At 39.6% G+C, this 17345-nt stretch overlaps 1 protein-coding gene across 9 annotated transcripts in view; it reads right to left on the minus strand.

Annotated features, from left to right (window-relative positions):
• Nucleotides 1-17345, minus strand: part of LOC107227096 (maternal protein pumilio) — a 107364-nt gene that overhangs the window by 35752 nt on the left and 54267 nt on the right. For 8 of the 9 annotated variants that reach the window (XM_046738864.1, XM_046738862.1, XM_046738861.1 and 5 more), the window contains one exon: nucleotides 14357-14738. In XM_046738864.1, coding sequence (XP_046594820.1) covers nucleotides 14357-14738 — 382 coding nt within the window. The remainder of the gene's footprint in view (nucleotides 1-14356; nucleotides 14739-17345) is intronic. The other variant, XM_015668142.2, reaches the window with a different exon arrangement.

Consider the following 17345-nt stretch of genomic DNA (forward strand, 5'->3'; position numbering starts at 1 on the left):
TTTAGCGATTCCAATGAATATCCGCAGACTCAATAAGCCCGACTTATTCTTCGTGCATCATCGAATGATGAATGGGTGAGACATCTTTGTTTTCGTTAATATGGGGGGGGGGGGGGGGGTCTCTCACAGTTATACCGTCACTTTGAACTTCTGTTTCATTGGCTTCTATACACAAAGTATCAAAAATCACTATTGTATCCCGAAATATCGAATAATAATTACAGAAGAAATCATGTAATCGTTACGATAATAATTAGTGCGTTGAATTTCAAGCACGTCTTCATACGATGGCCTCACGTTTCCAAGCGAATATTATTACCTCAAATTTGAACAACCACTTACAAATTCCTTCACTAAACTGGTTATGAGTACTTGCATAAGAATAATATTTACGTATTATAATATTGTATTACAAACTTGATACCCGTACTTTGATTTGCACATGGAACATGGAAGTGAAGCACATTCTACTTAATTCGGACGAACGCGTCAATTCTTGTACCTATAACTGTTACTTTAATTCATACCGAAAAGACTAGGAAAGAGGAGAAAGTTTTATAAATTTTACTATGGATAACAACTTCAATTCTACACTCTTTCCGATTCACGTCAAGTAGAAAGGAAAGATGAAAACCTTTCCAGCAACTTTCATGACGGTAGACACGAAACCCGGAACATGGTGAATCGTTTGAAGGTAACACAAAATCTAGTCGATCAAAACAAGTACGTCATCATAACAGACGTTTGGCCAAGATTATTAATACATATGTATTTTTTAAATACCACGCATCGTCGTACCTGCCAATTTGATGCGACCACTAACCGTACATACTTTCAGAGATGAAATGTTGCAAACGCGTAACTGTTCGTCGAAGGTTGTTTTCACAAGGTTTAAAAAGGACTGAATGGATCATTCGAACTGTCAAGTACGTCTTTAGTCATTTCCATCATCTCCTGCGTTCTAAATCTCTATTTTTAAATTCGAATGTAAAGTGATTCGGTATCCCCTGCACCTCTGGAACCAGTCGACTCTGTAATTGTATTTCTACTTTACCTTCGATATTAACCTGAATAAGGGAACATTGTTATTATCAAAGGTCAGGGTCTCACTCTGACCCCAACGAATCATGATTACCTGCCAACGTTACCACTCGTACTACTTTCTGGCTCATTCCAAGTGTTCAGTCTAGGCTTGTTTAATTTCAGTTTCATTTAGTTCTGCACGACTAATGACGTCACTTCCACATTTGGATTCAGCACTGTGTCCAAGTACTCCTTTGAATATTTCAAATTCAACTACTTGTACATCACAGTTTTTAGTTAGTGATTTGTAAATTCGATGACAGACGAAGAGAACACTTTGCGGGAAAATTCCAGAAGGGTCTTTCTTCGGAATCAGATTGACTTTATTTCACGCCACTTTTCATTCACGTCAATAACCATTAAAATTTACAAACAAAGAGGATGAGTGTATAGAAGTGTCGGTTAATTTTTATTTACACACTGAGAAAAGAATGACCCTAAAATCGAATGTGTACCTGAAAAAGAAAAATGAATGAGATACACTAAGACCAAAGGCACCGTGAAACGGGTAAGATCGATGAAAATGTCGACGGACGGCACAAGGGTCATAATTATTACCTATCGTCCAAAGATACGCACGTGGACTTGCTTGACCTTGACAAAGAAAAACTCGTACGAAATTATCGGAGACGGAAGTTCACTATCCGCTTTGTCGACGATATAAGTACGTGCCTAACTATAGCCTATACCAATTTTGTCCCGCATGTCGCGTGTCTCTTTGACATAACTTGAAGTGCGCAAAGAGAGTTTTCCTATTGCTTGGTAAAGTAGAATCCATTCCACGTATCGTAGTTGGATACGGCTTCGTTCCTGGTAGATATACGAATTAGGAAGGGGATTAGAAAATGTCAAGAAGATATTAAAAACCTCGGGGTATATTGTAGGCTGTGATTATTATTGAAACACTCAAAGTAAAGAGAGAAGAGAGAAAAAAAAAAATAATGAAAGAAAAGTAGTAAAAAAAGAAGAAGCACTAGGAGAATGAATCCGCGAAGCAGTGTCGCAGGGGGTGAAATTACACTCCCCGTTACAGGCGACGAGGGCTTGAATATAACAAGAGAAAAGGGAAGGGGTGGAGGGAGACAGGAGAGAAAAAAGAAGAATGAGAACCCTCGCTACTTTCCGAGGGATGAACGGTGCACACGCGACTTGGCGTGTAACACCCGGCCAACCCTTACTCGGAGCACCACACCACGCCTACCAACAGCTAACCAAGGAACTCCTTGTCACGCACAAGTCGGATAAAATTCGAATGAGAATTGCGTTGCCGAATATCGCCATGAGAAATGATCGTATTAATGGTGGCGAAGAATAACTTGACGCCGGATTGAAATTCTTCCAAGGTGGGTTGTTGTCGTCTGAGGGTCTGTCGTAAATCTATCGACTAAATTTCTAATTCCTCAAGTCTCTTCTAATTTGTAATTTTGACTTATTACTGGCTCAAATGGCTCAGAGCGACGTCATCCGATTAAATTTTATTTACCATCGCCGTTGAAAAAGTTTCATCATTGATAATTGAAAGTACAAATAAGGACGTCCATATCTACTCTGTGTATGATTCAAGGAGAACAGTGTGAACCAACTCGTACGATGGCTTGTTATTTGCTTCGAGTAATTCTCGATGATACAACTCTTTATGGAATTTTTTACTGAAGTGAAAACCAACGAAAGTTTCATCAATTTTACAACTTACAGACTTGCAAAAATAAAACACTGGAAATATATTGATTGAACACAAATTATTTCGCATCTCTTGAAATTTAATGACTGAATATAGAAGTAGTGATATCTGAGCCATATATGATTAACAGTAGAACTATCAACAACCTCTTAATCACTGAAATTAGTTAACTAGCGGCACCCCTTGAATGCGAACCCAAACTCACTGCAACCGAACTGCTCAGCTGTGATCCATTGAGAAATTCTTTGATGAATTCTCAAGAGTCGCGTTTCGTCATAGTTTTACTTCAGCAAAATGTTGAAAATAATTTGCGTTGCCGTTACAAGTTTTTATATTAAAATTTGAAAAATGGTAGCAAATTTCATAATTAAAGTGCCAAGAGATTCCAGATGAGAAAATATCAAGATGCTATCGACGCGATTCAAAGTAATTCCAGATTTCAAATATCAGTCCTTACATGTCGAGCACTTTGTCGTGTTTACATGGCAATTCAGTTACATAAAATTAATTGTTTCTGGTCAGAATTCGTATTATTTTAAGTTTGAATTACATTTTGATTGACTCTAAATTAAGATCGTACGTTCTTTAGTGTTGTCAATAGTTGAATCAAATCTTATTTAGATGTCAATACGCTATCAAAATTTAAACATTCAATACGACGTAGATCAGAATCAACCTACCTAACTACCCACGTATTCATTCATTTATTTAACAAATTTAACCCTCAAGTTTCATAACGACGGTTTCTCTTCTCTCGCGTCCGCTTATCAACGTGTAAGTCTAATGTAAGACGCTCGTCGAGTCGCAAATAGAGCTGCAAAGTCAGCGGGAGCAGAGTAGCAACTTCGCGAACCAGCATTCGCTGTGTTAGTTGCACTTGGTCACGATTTTACAGTTTCTTTGTGTTTTCACACTCGAAATTGTGTGACTCAAAGCCGGGTGGCTGAGAGGGCGGAACGAGGTTGGCTGGAGGGGTAAACGGGGCAAGGGCTGAGAAGGGCGGGGGTGGTAGCCTAGATTCGGCTCTGCGGGCGATCCATTTTAATTAGCACCATAACTCGGAACCCCGGAGCGCTGTGCGAGAAAGATGTATGTGTGTATCTGCGCATGTGCGGATGTGTGTATGCGCGGTGTTCTTTTTACACCGCGAGGCACAACGACCCGACGAAATCGGTACGGCTTAGTTTTGGTAGTTAGTAAATATTTAGCGTTCCAAGTATCGGCTATCGCTCTCCGTGCAAGAGTGTGTCTTGCCGCCTTCTTCTCTCTTGGTCTCGAAAGTCTCGTCGTCTCGGTATACATACCCGAACAAAATGATAAACAGAAAATAAACAAAACTGCAGGAGAGATCGGGTTGACTGCTGTCTAAATCAACGCCGCGAATCGACGTCGGATTTTCAACACCCTCTCTCTCTCTCTCACTCTTTCTCTCCTCTATCTCTTCTGCTCCTTAACCGCATGGCCCGCGATACCGCGAGAGCGTAAAATCGACTGCTGTTCGCTTTACCGTGGGATGATGTGTTCGGTGGAGAAGGGGGAAAAAAAAAAGTTGCTTCGACTTTTTTATCCGTCTATTTATTTTTACCTTTTTGTTCGTTTTCTTGTCCACCTTCTCTTCCGCTCGTCGTTATTGCCGAGGGGTGCGGAGACGCGAGGCTCGCGCGCCACGAGGTCCGTTACGTAAGAAACCGAAACCCAAAAATATCGCAGGATGAGTGACAAGCCCGGCCGCCCGACTTCTCTTCAGCAAACAGAGAGCTGGCGAGCGAAAGAAAGAGAGGGAGAGAGATAAGAAAAGATAATTACCTATGCGAGAGGTCCGGAGAGCGAGGAAAGATGGGGGCCGAAGGTGTATAATAGCCCTCTTCGAAAATGAGAACCGGACGTTGGCGGAAAAAAGATCATCTTCGAAATCCATGAATGTCAACTGACGAGAAATGATCCGCTATAGATGTGATGTTAGATATATGTCTTGCTTACGGGATTTAAGTACGATAAACGATGTTGAGGAGGAAGATATTCCAGATGTGTTCAGTCATACGATAAAAGTACACAATTTAAGTATTAAAGAGCATCGTGTAACTTAGGGTAAACTTTTGTAGACTTTCACTCAAACTTTGCATTATACTACATCGTTCCGATATAAAATTTTGGAAGACTTTGAGGAATGACAGGCGTCAGTGCTCAGTCAAGCGATTAGTCAGAAACTTGTGACGCGAGTCAAAGTCATCAATATGATCGGAACTTCAAAGATCATGAGATTAACTAAAGTTTATATGTATCACGAGAGTGCAATAAAAATAAATATTTCAAGATTATTAAACGCGTGAGTTTTGATCGACCGGCAGTGGCGTTGGACGGTTCAAGATTTTCAGCGGGATGCAGTTTCTGAAAAGCTCTAGGCTTTTCTCCTCGAGACTGAGTACAAGAGATTTACTGTGGGAGTAGAATAGTTTGCGGTAAACTTGTCTTCCATGCCCAGTTGTGGAATTGTTCGTCATCTTCCCCCTTTCGAGAATCGTCGAAGCGAGGTAAGGTCTCGGGGCGGTGATACAGATTTTCATCGTACGAAGTCAATGCTCTTTATGCTCAATAGGCATCAAGTCAACAACCCGTGTTGTCGGCTGGTGGTGCAGCTTTACTTCGAGTTCGCAACACGCCGTTGACCGAGAAAGAAGGTTTCAGAAAAAAAGTGAGACACGAGTAAGAGAAAAAAGATGCGAAGATAGAAACGGATCGTGGGAGAGAAAGAGAGAGACAGAGAGAGAGAGAAACGAACCGGAGTCGCTTCATGCGCTGTCGAGCACAAGTCCTCTTCCTTTTCCTCCGTGTTCGTCCGTTCTTTCCGTCTAGCTTCATTCCCTTCTAGTCTTTGCAACAATAATGCAATTTTTGCCACGGAGTGTACACGGGAAACGGAGCCGTCGGCTGGTACGGAGTTTTCTTTCTTATGAAGTCACCGCCGAACGCGAAACCAATCTCGCGATTGGTAATTTCTCTCGGTAAGCGTCCGGGAGAGAGCGAGAGTGATCGGGAATAAAGGAAAGAGAGATTTGACTTTACACACCAGCTGACGGGTTTCAACCATATCAGATTTAAAAATCACCGTTTGGGTAAGTTGAGCGAAACGTGTCGATCGTCGAAAGACAGGTTACGAATCAGTTTCAAAGAAAATATGCCAATTTGAACATCTATTGAGCATATGCCATCGACAAGTTGTAAACAATCATTGACGAATAAAATGTGTTTAAAAATTGGCACAAATTCAACATTTGGTCTTCGTAACGATAACACATATTTATCATGGTTGTTTGGACGTCGCGGTGTGTATGTGCGTCACAACAATGGATCAATTTGAACATTGGTATGTGAATTTCAACTCAAAACAAAGTCAATGCCGATCTGGTGTTGACAACGCGAAGCGTCGTCTGATTGCGAGTAACAGGAGTTTGGGAGTACCGTTCTCGGTTCTTTTGTTCCGGAATCGCTGAGTGCTTAGTGACATTTTGTGAATGCCCATCGAACCATTAATTCAAAGAATCATTTGTCACAAATGAAAATCAGTTGAATTTAAGCTACCCTTCAACATTTAAAGTCACTTGAAAAGCAGTCAGAAGTTAAACGACTTTAAACGTTAAAGAATCACTTGGAAGTCAGTGGAAGTCAAGCTGCTCCGTCAAAATTGAATAACGACTCGAATTTTGTCTTATTTGAACGATATGAACAAAAGTCGATGTGAGGTATGAAAAAAAAATTGGTTTATAACCGTTAAATTCATTTCGTAGAATTTATGGGGAACGAAGGTGTAAAACCAACCGAAAATATGAAGAAATCAGCGCTACCGCAATTATTTGCGACAGCAGAGATACGACTGAATCGTGATGAACCGACGAAACCGAAGAGATTCGAGTTTAAATGGATAGATGAGTAGAGGTATATCGCTTGAAGTTCGGTTCCCATGGTTCCCAACAACACATCCATTGAAATTCCATCCGTTCGTCTGACACGAAAAGCCCATACGAACCGCACATACACGAGTCGCACATTCTCCGTCGTGTCTCTTTCTCTGCCAGCGTATCTGTATCGCGAGAGCGAATGCCATTCATTGGTTAGTCGCTATCTCGAGTTCGTTTTTACCGTAAGAACTCGTCCCAGAGTCGCAGCGGCGAACTCTCCTAGACATCGTAACATTCGTAACCGAATGACACAAGAGCATAAATTCGTTCGTCAAGCCGATCTGCTGCACAGGTACGGTAAACGGTACAGGAAAAAAAACCGTGAATGAAGAAAATGAAACGAAGCGGGCGGCTGTACCAAAGTCTTGCGAATTTCTAAACCCGAATGCGCGTAGCTAAGCGCCGTTGATTTGCCGTTGGGAAAAACAACGAGCCAGAAAAAGAGAGAAAAAAAAGAAGAAATCACCACTTCAGCATCTCAAAAATCACGTTCCCTCAAGCGTGTATTCGTTTTCATCAACTTCGAACAGCATAAATGTGCTTCTATTTATTTCAAAGCTGCGGTAGATAGGATAAAATTTGATTGAAAAGTTGTTATCACGAATCGAGATATTCGTAAAAATTTAATAAAAAAAAAAAAATCATCTTCACTATTTTCAATTTGAGAGTTGAATTGTTGAAAATACGAAACAGCTACAGGATTGTATCGATGAAATTGACCCGATTCTCGAGACTCGAGAAATGTTAAAACCTAGCATTTCTCTGAATAAGAATTGTTTCTGAAATAGACGGACTTGACCTACCTCAACGAGATAGACGGTTTGTTTAGTGTATGCATAACGTCAATTATACGCCATGTATGTATATTTGTGTAAGTTGAGAGTCCTGCGTATAGCCCGGGTTTACGATCGAGGTAATTTCAGCCCTCGAAAATAAGCAGAGTGCAGGAGGTCTTCCGAACCCCGAGAGACGCTATAAATCCACCGACCGGACGAGCGGAAGATGTTTGGAAGCGTCTTGCGGACTGGTTGGAATAATAATAATAACAATAATAATAATAAAAAATAATAATAATAATAAAAAGATACAGCGAAATGACGCGTTCAGTGGAGAGCGATGACATTTCGTAAGAGCAGTTTCCGCCTCCTCCTCAACCGCGACCACTTATGAGCGATGTTTCGCCATTTAATTCAAATGTAGTCACGGCCGATTCTACCAGCCGTGAACTTGAACCTGATCTAGTGTGAAATACGCGCCTGTGCATTTCCGGCCAATCTGCTAGCGCCGTCGTTGCCGCCGCGATCTTCTTCGCATCACCCCAAAACTATCCGGAATTTACATGAAATAATGCTTTAACGCTTGCTCATTACCACGTGGTGTTTTGGGTATTCTGGATATTATATTCGTGTACGTAAATACGTTAATAAAATTCTCGCTTCACTCGGTTTTATGGGCTTAGCTCATGCCATCGCGCAATGGAAAAAGCAAAAGTATTCAATTTATGGCTCGCAGACGTTAGACACGTTCTATACACCCGAATTCACACAGTGAAATCGGTACATTTTAGCGCAGAAGAAAATTTCGATCGATTCGTTCTTACGTATTTACACTACAGACTGTGGATTGTATCAGTTTTACAAATAATAAAAGAAAATAAAAAAAAAAAAAGAACATAATAATTCTCAGACACGTTACAATTTTGTGAAATCCTACGGCACTTTTAGAATTCACATTGCACGAGCAATTCCTCGGGCAGAAAGTCAGGATTTGTATCTCAGATTTTTCTTCAATTTGTATATATATAAGTACAGATTATTTGGTTTAGTTGCAGCAATCGCCAGAATTTTTAGGGTATAATTTGACAGTCTCGAACATCCGTACTGAAAACATTGGACTCGGCTGTTGAAGCGTTCAAATATGCAAAAGAAGCCAATGTTTTTTGACGAAAAATTGGTCACCCAAGTGGCGTCCGTAAGAAAATAGTCAGAAGCGATTACTTAGACCTTAGAGTGAAAATTCAACTTTTCATTTTCGGGATGATTACTATAACTTCCCATTCCCCCTTTTTGCTTCGAAAAAAAAGAAGGAGAAGTTGAAGGGACAAAAAAAAATAAAAATGCAAAAAAAAATAAAAAGTCAAGTGTATAACAAAATGTGTACATTCACCGCCAAGTAAAAGAAAACCTGTGTCTATTATAATCGAAGTGAGTATATAAACGGTCAGAGTCCCTGAGAGCAGCGCTTTTGTTGGATGGTTCGTTCACTCTCCTCGTCTTCGTCGTCGTCGTCTTCGTCGTCGCTGAAGGAATATATGTATAATATACAGTTGTCAAGGTGGCGTCGAGGAAGCAAGGCTCTCCCGTGGCGTGTACACTACAAGTATAGGTGTATATACTATATATATATATATATATATATATATATATATATATATATATATATATATATTGCGGTGTTCCATTTTCCGAATAGATTCAAAGCGGTTGACGGTGGAGGAGGAAGGACGAAGAGGGGGAGGAAGGAAGACGGCGAACTGTCACTCGGTGATTTATTTATCTCGGCGCAGATGACGAACATTCACGTTCACCGCGTCGCCGACGACGGAGGGCTTATAATACTTACTACGCTGCTCTAGCACAATTACCCGGTGAACCATCAGCGTCTGCTGCCAGGCAGCCCGGCATCGCGGCAAACCTGGCCAAGGAATTTCATGGCTTGGATAAAAGCAATATTGAAAAATTAAATACGGTTCGAAGCGATGAGAGAAGCGAGAATGCAACGCGGCTAACGATACCTGATGCCTCTGGTATTATACTTACAATTAGGCTCAACGCTGGTGCAATACCAACTAGTATGAAATACTAAACACACCAAGTCTACAATCCTAGTACAATACCGAATATACTGATAGCAGAATACCGGAGCATCGAGTATTATTAGCTGCGCTATTTGTCCCGACATTGACACAGTTTCGAATCATATTTGACTATTCAACGACCCTTAAAGATCCCACTCCAGATATATCGAAGAGGACGGAGAACGCAAAGAAAATAAAATAATAATAAAATATTGCGATTGTCAGCTTATCGGGAAATATGCATTTTCATCAAGAAACTCTGTTTTTTACACTTGTTTGAATTACACTTTAGTAGCAATGCAGAAAAAGTAATATGGGGAAATCGTCTGAGTGTGTTTGTAAGTACAAGTCGAACAGTTTTGGACATTTTTTTCTTCATCGACTTCGAGAACTTTCGTTTTCAAACAGTTCGAATAGTTTCACACCAATAAACACTGCCAGGCTACTTTGCCTTGTATCTACGAGAGATTTGCATGTCGTGATCATTTCCAGTTGCCAGAAACTTGTTTATTCGATTATCTTCTTCTTTTTAATCGAACACATTGCGATAACGACGTTCAGTCAGCTATTAGACAGAATTTCTGATTATTATACCCCGAATTTATTTCTGCATATTCTACTATTCGGAGAACTAAAAATCTGCGCTCAATGCCCGGCAATTTTCTTCAGTTTACTATTGTAATAAACTGGTAAAGAGAAAGCAGGTGAGAAAATTTTACGTTGCAATTGGCTCTGGCCTACGCTGCCGCGTTGAAACAAACTCATGCCGTTCACGAAAAATTAATCTCATACTCTCTCTCTCTCTTTCTCTGTTTCTTCTACCCGTGTAATGTACAAGAGATATTAAATTTTATTTATACACGAGGAGAAGGAAAGAAGTAGAACAAAATTCTGAAGAGATATAGAAAGGTGTTATCCGCACCCTATAACATAGCGAAGTGGCGATAAGTTGAAATATTTCGTCCGACTTTGGCGCTAAAGTCAATCTATAAATAAATAATAAAAATTGGCAACCATCCCAACGATCAAGAGTCGCGACAACAATATTCTACGAGAGGATAAAAATAAAACCTCCGTGGGCGAGAATATGTAATACAATTTGTACGTCTTCAAGCTCTTATGCCCACAGCTCTACTCACCGCCCGCGCCGCTCAAGAAACTCCTCAGAAAAGTTTAGACACGCGATTTTCGATAGGAATGCCGTTTCTCTATTTCTAGCGCGATTTCTTGTAGTTATTCGATCAAAACATTACCGTTAGACTTTCGTAGGATAATCAAGAATTAATGGATACGAGTTAATAATAATTAACGCGTTGACGCGTCTCGAAATTGAAAATTCAAATTGAAAAATTGCAAAACGTCAACACGTGCACAATTAACAGCGTGGCACATTGTCAAACACGTAAGTTACACAGAGCCAGCCAATATACGGTTTATGAAAGTCTGAGGCAGCTTCCACGTCAAAAAAAATTTAGAAACAGGCGTGACAATTAGGCAAGTAACTTGAAAAACAGTTTAAGAACTTTAAAAAAGGTAAATTATATAAAACTTTTGACAATCTTTTTCCGACAGGTGTATTTTGACGTTAACGATAGATGTCTCTACTCCTGAAATTACACCTAACGCCAAATATGATTCTGTAACGTCATGCACACACAGGAATCTATAACGCGGAGCGTGATTTTACCACTTTCGATTTTCTTTATTTTCGTAACAAAAGGAATACCGGTCTTTCTTGTGACCTCAGAATTGGTATTATGCATTCACAGGCCTGAGATGTCATGAATATTCATTCTTTGAATTATATTTTCTACTTCAAACCGCAACGATGTGAAGATTCTTGACCGCGAAACATCGCGTAATGCATGACAGGATTTTACGTCGGAATTTTGATTTTCTTTTTCTTTCCCCTAAAATATTCTGTCCCGTTGCGAAAAGGCCGGGGAAATACGTGTATGGGGAGGAAGGGTAAAGTCGATTATCCAAACATAATTTTTGTAATATCTCGATAAGATGAATCAATTTTACAATAATATTCCACACCGTATTCTTTTCCGCTTCGAAACAAGTAAACTCTGATGGTTCCTTTCGTTCGAATACTTTTGATAGTGGAAATATATTTGATCGTGAGGTTAATTGATGATGTGATTTCATCCGTTACGAAACCTTCGCCTTTAAAAAAAAGGATCTTTCTTCGTATGAATAATGCAAATTTCAGTGAAATAAATTTTAGGCAAATGTATTCGATTTAATTTGAACCCGGCTAAATCAAGTTTCCACCAAAATTTGTTAATCATAAATGAAAGTTTCTCGATTGGTAATCTAGAGAACCTAAACCAACGATGAACTTTGATCTTCACGACAATTGAGAAATGTCAACTGTTCAACAAAGTTTGGAGCTAAGCTTGCAGTCGTATTTCTTTTTTAGTTAGTCTATCTCGTTAATTGATAGATTTTTCAGTTAGTCTGAAATACGTTTCTTTTTCCAAAACTAAAATCAAACCGTATAACCGGGTCTGTATATCGGCAATATTCCTCATCGAAAATAGAAAATAATACCGATATTAGGAGTTTTATTTTATTGTCGCATTGAAAAAAGACCAAACGGAATACTTGTGTAGCACTTTTCAATAGCATGCCAAAGAAAAGAAGCCGAACGAGATCGCGAAGCACGTTTCGCTGTGAAAAGGGACGAGCTTTGCGACTCTTGAAGCATACAATGCATGGAATCTAGAATTCGAAGGGACTGTGAGCGGAAACCGAGTGAACCTGGATTATATGGTTTGTTGTTAAAAGAGGGGGCGAGAGGGAGAAAGAAAGAAAGAAAGAAAGAAAGAGAAAGCTTTGATGCTCTCTGACAAGTGCGTTAAAAATAAATTTTTAATAGCCAGGAGAATTTGAAAAATTGAAAACGTCTTTGTTCTCAGATATTACACGATGCCTTTGAATTTTACGCCCCCTTTTTTTCATCGAGATTACTCAGATCGCAGCGTGCGTAAAAGAAGAGTAACTCTCTATCAGCGAACGCAGAAACTGTAAGTTGGGTAGCTCATTAGCGCCCGCCCGCACACTTAAAAATAACCCTACCTTCAAATTAACACTAGTAAGAGATTCTTTGCAGCATTTTACTTCACAACCAGCCAGTTCCAGCTTGTTTGAAATATTCATCGACACAATTTCAGCTATTGACTCGAAGTCAAACGTTTCAAGTAAAACAAACTATTTAAGGTATATAAAACATATCGATGTTGTGTAAAGGAATCTGAAATTTAGCTGTAACCTACTGAAAATAAATGCGTATTTTTCCAATTAATTCTCAGATTATTCCTTTTCTTTTCCTCGTTTCTTTTGTCGACTTTTTTTAATACGAATACGTGACATTTTCCGTTCATGTACAACAACATCAATTGAGTATTCCGACAGTTCCCTAGGTATAAAACAACTGTAGAGTTAAAAGTTTGAAAAAAATTCAATTAGTTAAAAACGCTATGCGTAAATGGACATTTTTACCAACGGTATATTGTTATTTTACTATAAAAGTAATGTGGCCACTCGAAATTGGCGAAAAGAATTCCTGACCACTTTCCCTGTTCAAGACGTTTGCATGAATTTTCATAAGACGTGATATCTACTTACCGTTACTGATACATACTTGCTCGACATCACATCAAACGCAATTTGTCGGTACACAATTTCACTTGCAAAAACATATATTCGAGTATCATTTAATGCTGCTGCAACATTCATTGATTGAATTCACTGGATACAAAATTTATTACCTGAATAAATATATTCTTTCCACTATATGACATTAAAGTTGACCATTTTTTCGAAATTCAAAATGTCAGCGGTGAAAACCAGTTACTCGTCGACCAATGCATGCGAGTAGTTACGCTGTCTAATCTTTCATCCAAAAAGCATAACCCGAATTACTGGCGAACCGAATTTCAAATAGATATTACACTCCGAATTTTTTCCTATGAATTTTAGACGGAGCAGAATAACCTGACTTAAAAATATCTCGTCATTTGTTGTTTTACATTGATTTTGTTCTCTCCTGAGACCGTATCGTGTATTTCGTTCTCCCAAAGTGACATTTATAGTTGACATTTCCACGGTTCTCAGAAACTCCTATTATTATATTATGCCATGCCAAAAATTCAGTAGGTTATTGCGCAAACAGTATTAAAAATGTTGTCAAACTTTGTTGTCGAGCTTTCCAAACTATTCAAATATCGCTGCGGGCATGAATTATGGCAAAAATTTTGATTTTAGATAATTATTGACTGTTATTCGGACTTGATATCCCAATTGTAGTTAGCAAGTCCTGGTTTTTACCCGATTGGTAAGGGTTTAACCGTATCGCAGCAATATTATTGACTGTAAGTTGAAGAAGGGTTACCAAATCACTCGAAACGGGTCATGCGGCGTCAAACTCTCCCGCGTCAAGTGATTAATTAAAGTTATGTAGCTCCGACGGCTCGTAGCAGTAGTCATCGCCATTAGTCTCTCAATGACAAAAGTTCACCAAACCTTTCGGAATGATAACAAATTGACTACATAAACCATTTGAGATCTGCTTGACTCGAAAAACTTCTCACTATCCACATAACCTCTATATACGTAAGCCGTTAGTTTGACGGCTGAAACTTAAGGTGGCAAGCCTGTACAACGAAAAAGCTCGCGCATGCGCAGTCGGACGGTAAATCGGGAAAGTGGATAAAGTTCCACCGTTCCCTCACTCTAGATCCTAATTAAAGAATAGCTTAAAAGGCTCACCTGGACGTCAAAATGTGTCGCGGTGTCCTGTGGCTGGGGAGGACCTTGTTGTTGCTGTTGCTGTTGCTGCTGCTGTTGCTGAGGAGGCGGACCCTGTTGAGGCGGTGGACCCTGGGCGCTGAACAATTGAGCGGCGTGAGAATGTGGATGAGGTAAGTGGTGGGCCGGGGGGGCCTGATGATGCTGGAGGTGAGGGGCCGGACCGAAGGCCGTCATGAAGTGTTCCTCGGTACCGACGACGTCGATCCCCTGTTTCAGGAGCACGACGCCTCCAGCTCCCGTCGACACAGCGAGGGTAGCAGATACATTCTTCTGGAAGTCCTCCTCCCCTGGCGAAGGCTGTCTGCTACCCGGCGTGCGACTGTGAACCGAATAAAAATATCTACGGGTTATAGTATCGCGAAATTTATCATTTTCGATTATTCTCTCGTACGTACGGATGTTTGTGGTAATTTGTTAGTGAGCGATTTTGAGTGCGGGTCAAAGTACCGAATATACCAACTTTACGCGTGCTATAAACGCTTCACGGCATATGGCGAAGGTTGGCAACGTTCGCAGTTTTTACCATTCGGGGTTTCTCGACCAATCGGAACTCTGACGAATTCAAGGCTTTGATCATTCGATGCAATGGTCTATCTGAACCTTGACCCGCATCGGTGAATGGAGTGTAAAGAAAGCCGCGTTGCTCTGCGTGCATACCTTTTTTTCTTTCGTTCTATGGAAGATTACGGATTTTACAGACCGAAGTTTCCCGCTTCTCCGGTCATCGTTTCACTCTGGAGAAATGAACCTTACTGACTTTTTATTAACTGCAGAGAACGTTGTCATTTTTTTGTCAGTCTCTTCGTAATCGTCGTCGTAATATACAAAAACAAAAGTCAGATTATTCAGTACGATATTTTGTTCGTAGAGGATAAAAATAGCCGATTTTGACGCGTATTACAAGTGATTGTGCAACAAAATAGTCGAGGAGATGAAATTTAACTGGATAAAAAGAGACCGCCTAGGTACGTGACTGATGATGAAAAATGCTACGAATCTTACGCATCGCGCACCTTCTCTTAGACAGATATCCAAGGCCGCATTCATTTTTACCATTTTTTTTCTTCTCTTGCACTTCTATGCAAAATAGCACCAGTTTTACGACCAAGCAGAGTGCATTGCAATGATTATTATGCATTCAATTTTGAAGTCAACGGAATTTTGTACGAAAAGGTCAAAATTGGTGACACAGATGAAAGGCTTAAGTTCGAGGTATTTTTAACAAGAAAACACAAATAGATCGTGAGTCAAATTTAAGAGGAAAAAAAGGCCTGCTCGACGGAACCAGAAAAAAACCTGCTTAGTAAAAATTTTCCATCATCTAACACAACTTGTATAAATTGTAATGGATTGTTAATCGATAGGCACAATATCAGCATAATGTAGCTAATTTGTTAATTTTTACATGGTTTAGAATTAATTGTACAGGCATATATATTTATTTTTAAACTTACATGATTTTAAATATTATAAAAACATCAGAATTCGAACTTGAAACATTTACTTCTTTATGTGGGTGGAAAGTTGTTAAATGTGATCGAACAACAGCAAGTTTCCACTACGGTAACGCGTACGGTAAAAGAAAACACAAAAGAAAGAAAGAAACAAAATATCTACGTATTAACGTAAGTTTCGAACCGGTTAGCAAACTCGAAGTTAATGAAGCGAGAGAAACCAATTCCCGATGTATTATAAACTAATATACAAGTATTGTTACAGAGGTCGATCGTAGAAGAATTTGAAGTGGCCAAATCGGGTTTCGCATTTGGTGCCGGGAAAGGAACGCACAGCATTGAGGAGCCTCGCGTATATGCAAATCTTAACCGGCTGACAGCCTGCAGCTGCCCGCAACTCAAGTGAGAGTAAAACGAGAAACTATACAATATTATTCAACGATGACGACGTTACTTGTCGGATAAAATATCCACTTTTATCTAGGACGCCATATATACACGTATAATATAAGTGGGTATACGTATACAATACAATATGTATGTATCGCCCGGTAGGTATTTATAATACGTGGATAAGGAAAAATGACGGTTGAATAAATTTTGCGTTCAAGAAAAAAAAAAAAAAAAATGAAGTGACGGTAAAGCGGGAAGAAAAATTCTTTTGAAAATAGCACCGTAAATACGATGATAATGATAATATTGTAACACGATAACGCACAAAGTGCATGATTAGAGAATTAATCAATAATAACAAGAAAAGCAAAAAGTTTTCTCGTACACGGGTAAAAAGGTGAATTTTTCAATTTCTCTTCCGGAAAACGAAGCAAAGCTTTGCTGGTTTATTTTAAAAATTTCTTTATTTACCTCTAATCCTTCGAACAATTAACCTTAGAGTTTTTATCGAGCCTGACCGCGACGTCATGCAAGGCAACCAGTTAGGTTCGTTAGTTCTTTCACCAGTGTTACAGCTACGCTCAAAGAACACTTTAATTTTCTGGGCTTTGATTACGCGAGACAATTATTTCAGCTTCGCCTGTCTTACAGCATCCTGCGACTTTTTACAACACCTCGTAGCAGTGACGATTTTAAAAACTTTGAAAGCGTGACGTGAGATACTTAGCAATACCTTATGTATACCGAAAGGAAACGGTGAAACTTAGCAGATTGAGTGTCCGACCGCGCATGGGCGAGCTTTGTCGAGTTTTCACGCAGGCTGGCCACCTTAAATTTTTCAAAATCAAACTGTGATCGCAAATTGTTGATATAACGATTCGGAAAATTTTTTTAAACTTTCGCTGTCGACTGAATGATGACTGCTGTGACTCATCGTACAGCATAATTCCAATACGCCACTCGACGCGAGAGAGTTTGACCTATCATAACTCGTTTCGAGTAAATTGGCTCCCCTGCCTCCTTGCAGCAAAAAATATTACTGCGGTACGATTTCGCCGACCGATAGAGTTCAATTATTTTGCGCATGCGTTTTTGGTTGC

This window comes from Neodiprion lecontei, chromosome 4 (genome assembly GCF_021901455.1).
Source record: "Neodiprion lecontei isolate iyNeoLeco1 chromosome 4, iyNeoLeco1.1, whole genome shotgun sequence".
Lineage (NCBI taxonomy): Eukaryota > Metazoa > Arthropoda > Insecta > Hymenoptera > Diprionidae > Neodiprion > Neodiprion lecontei.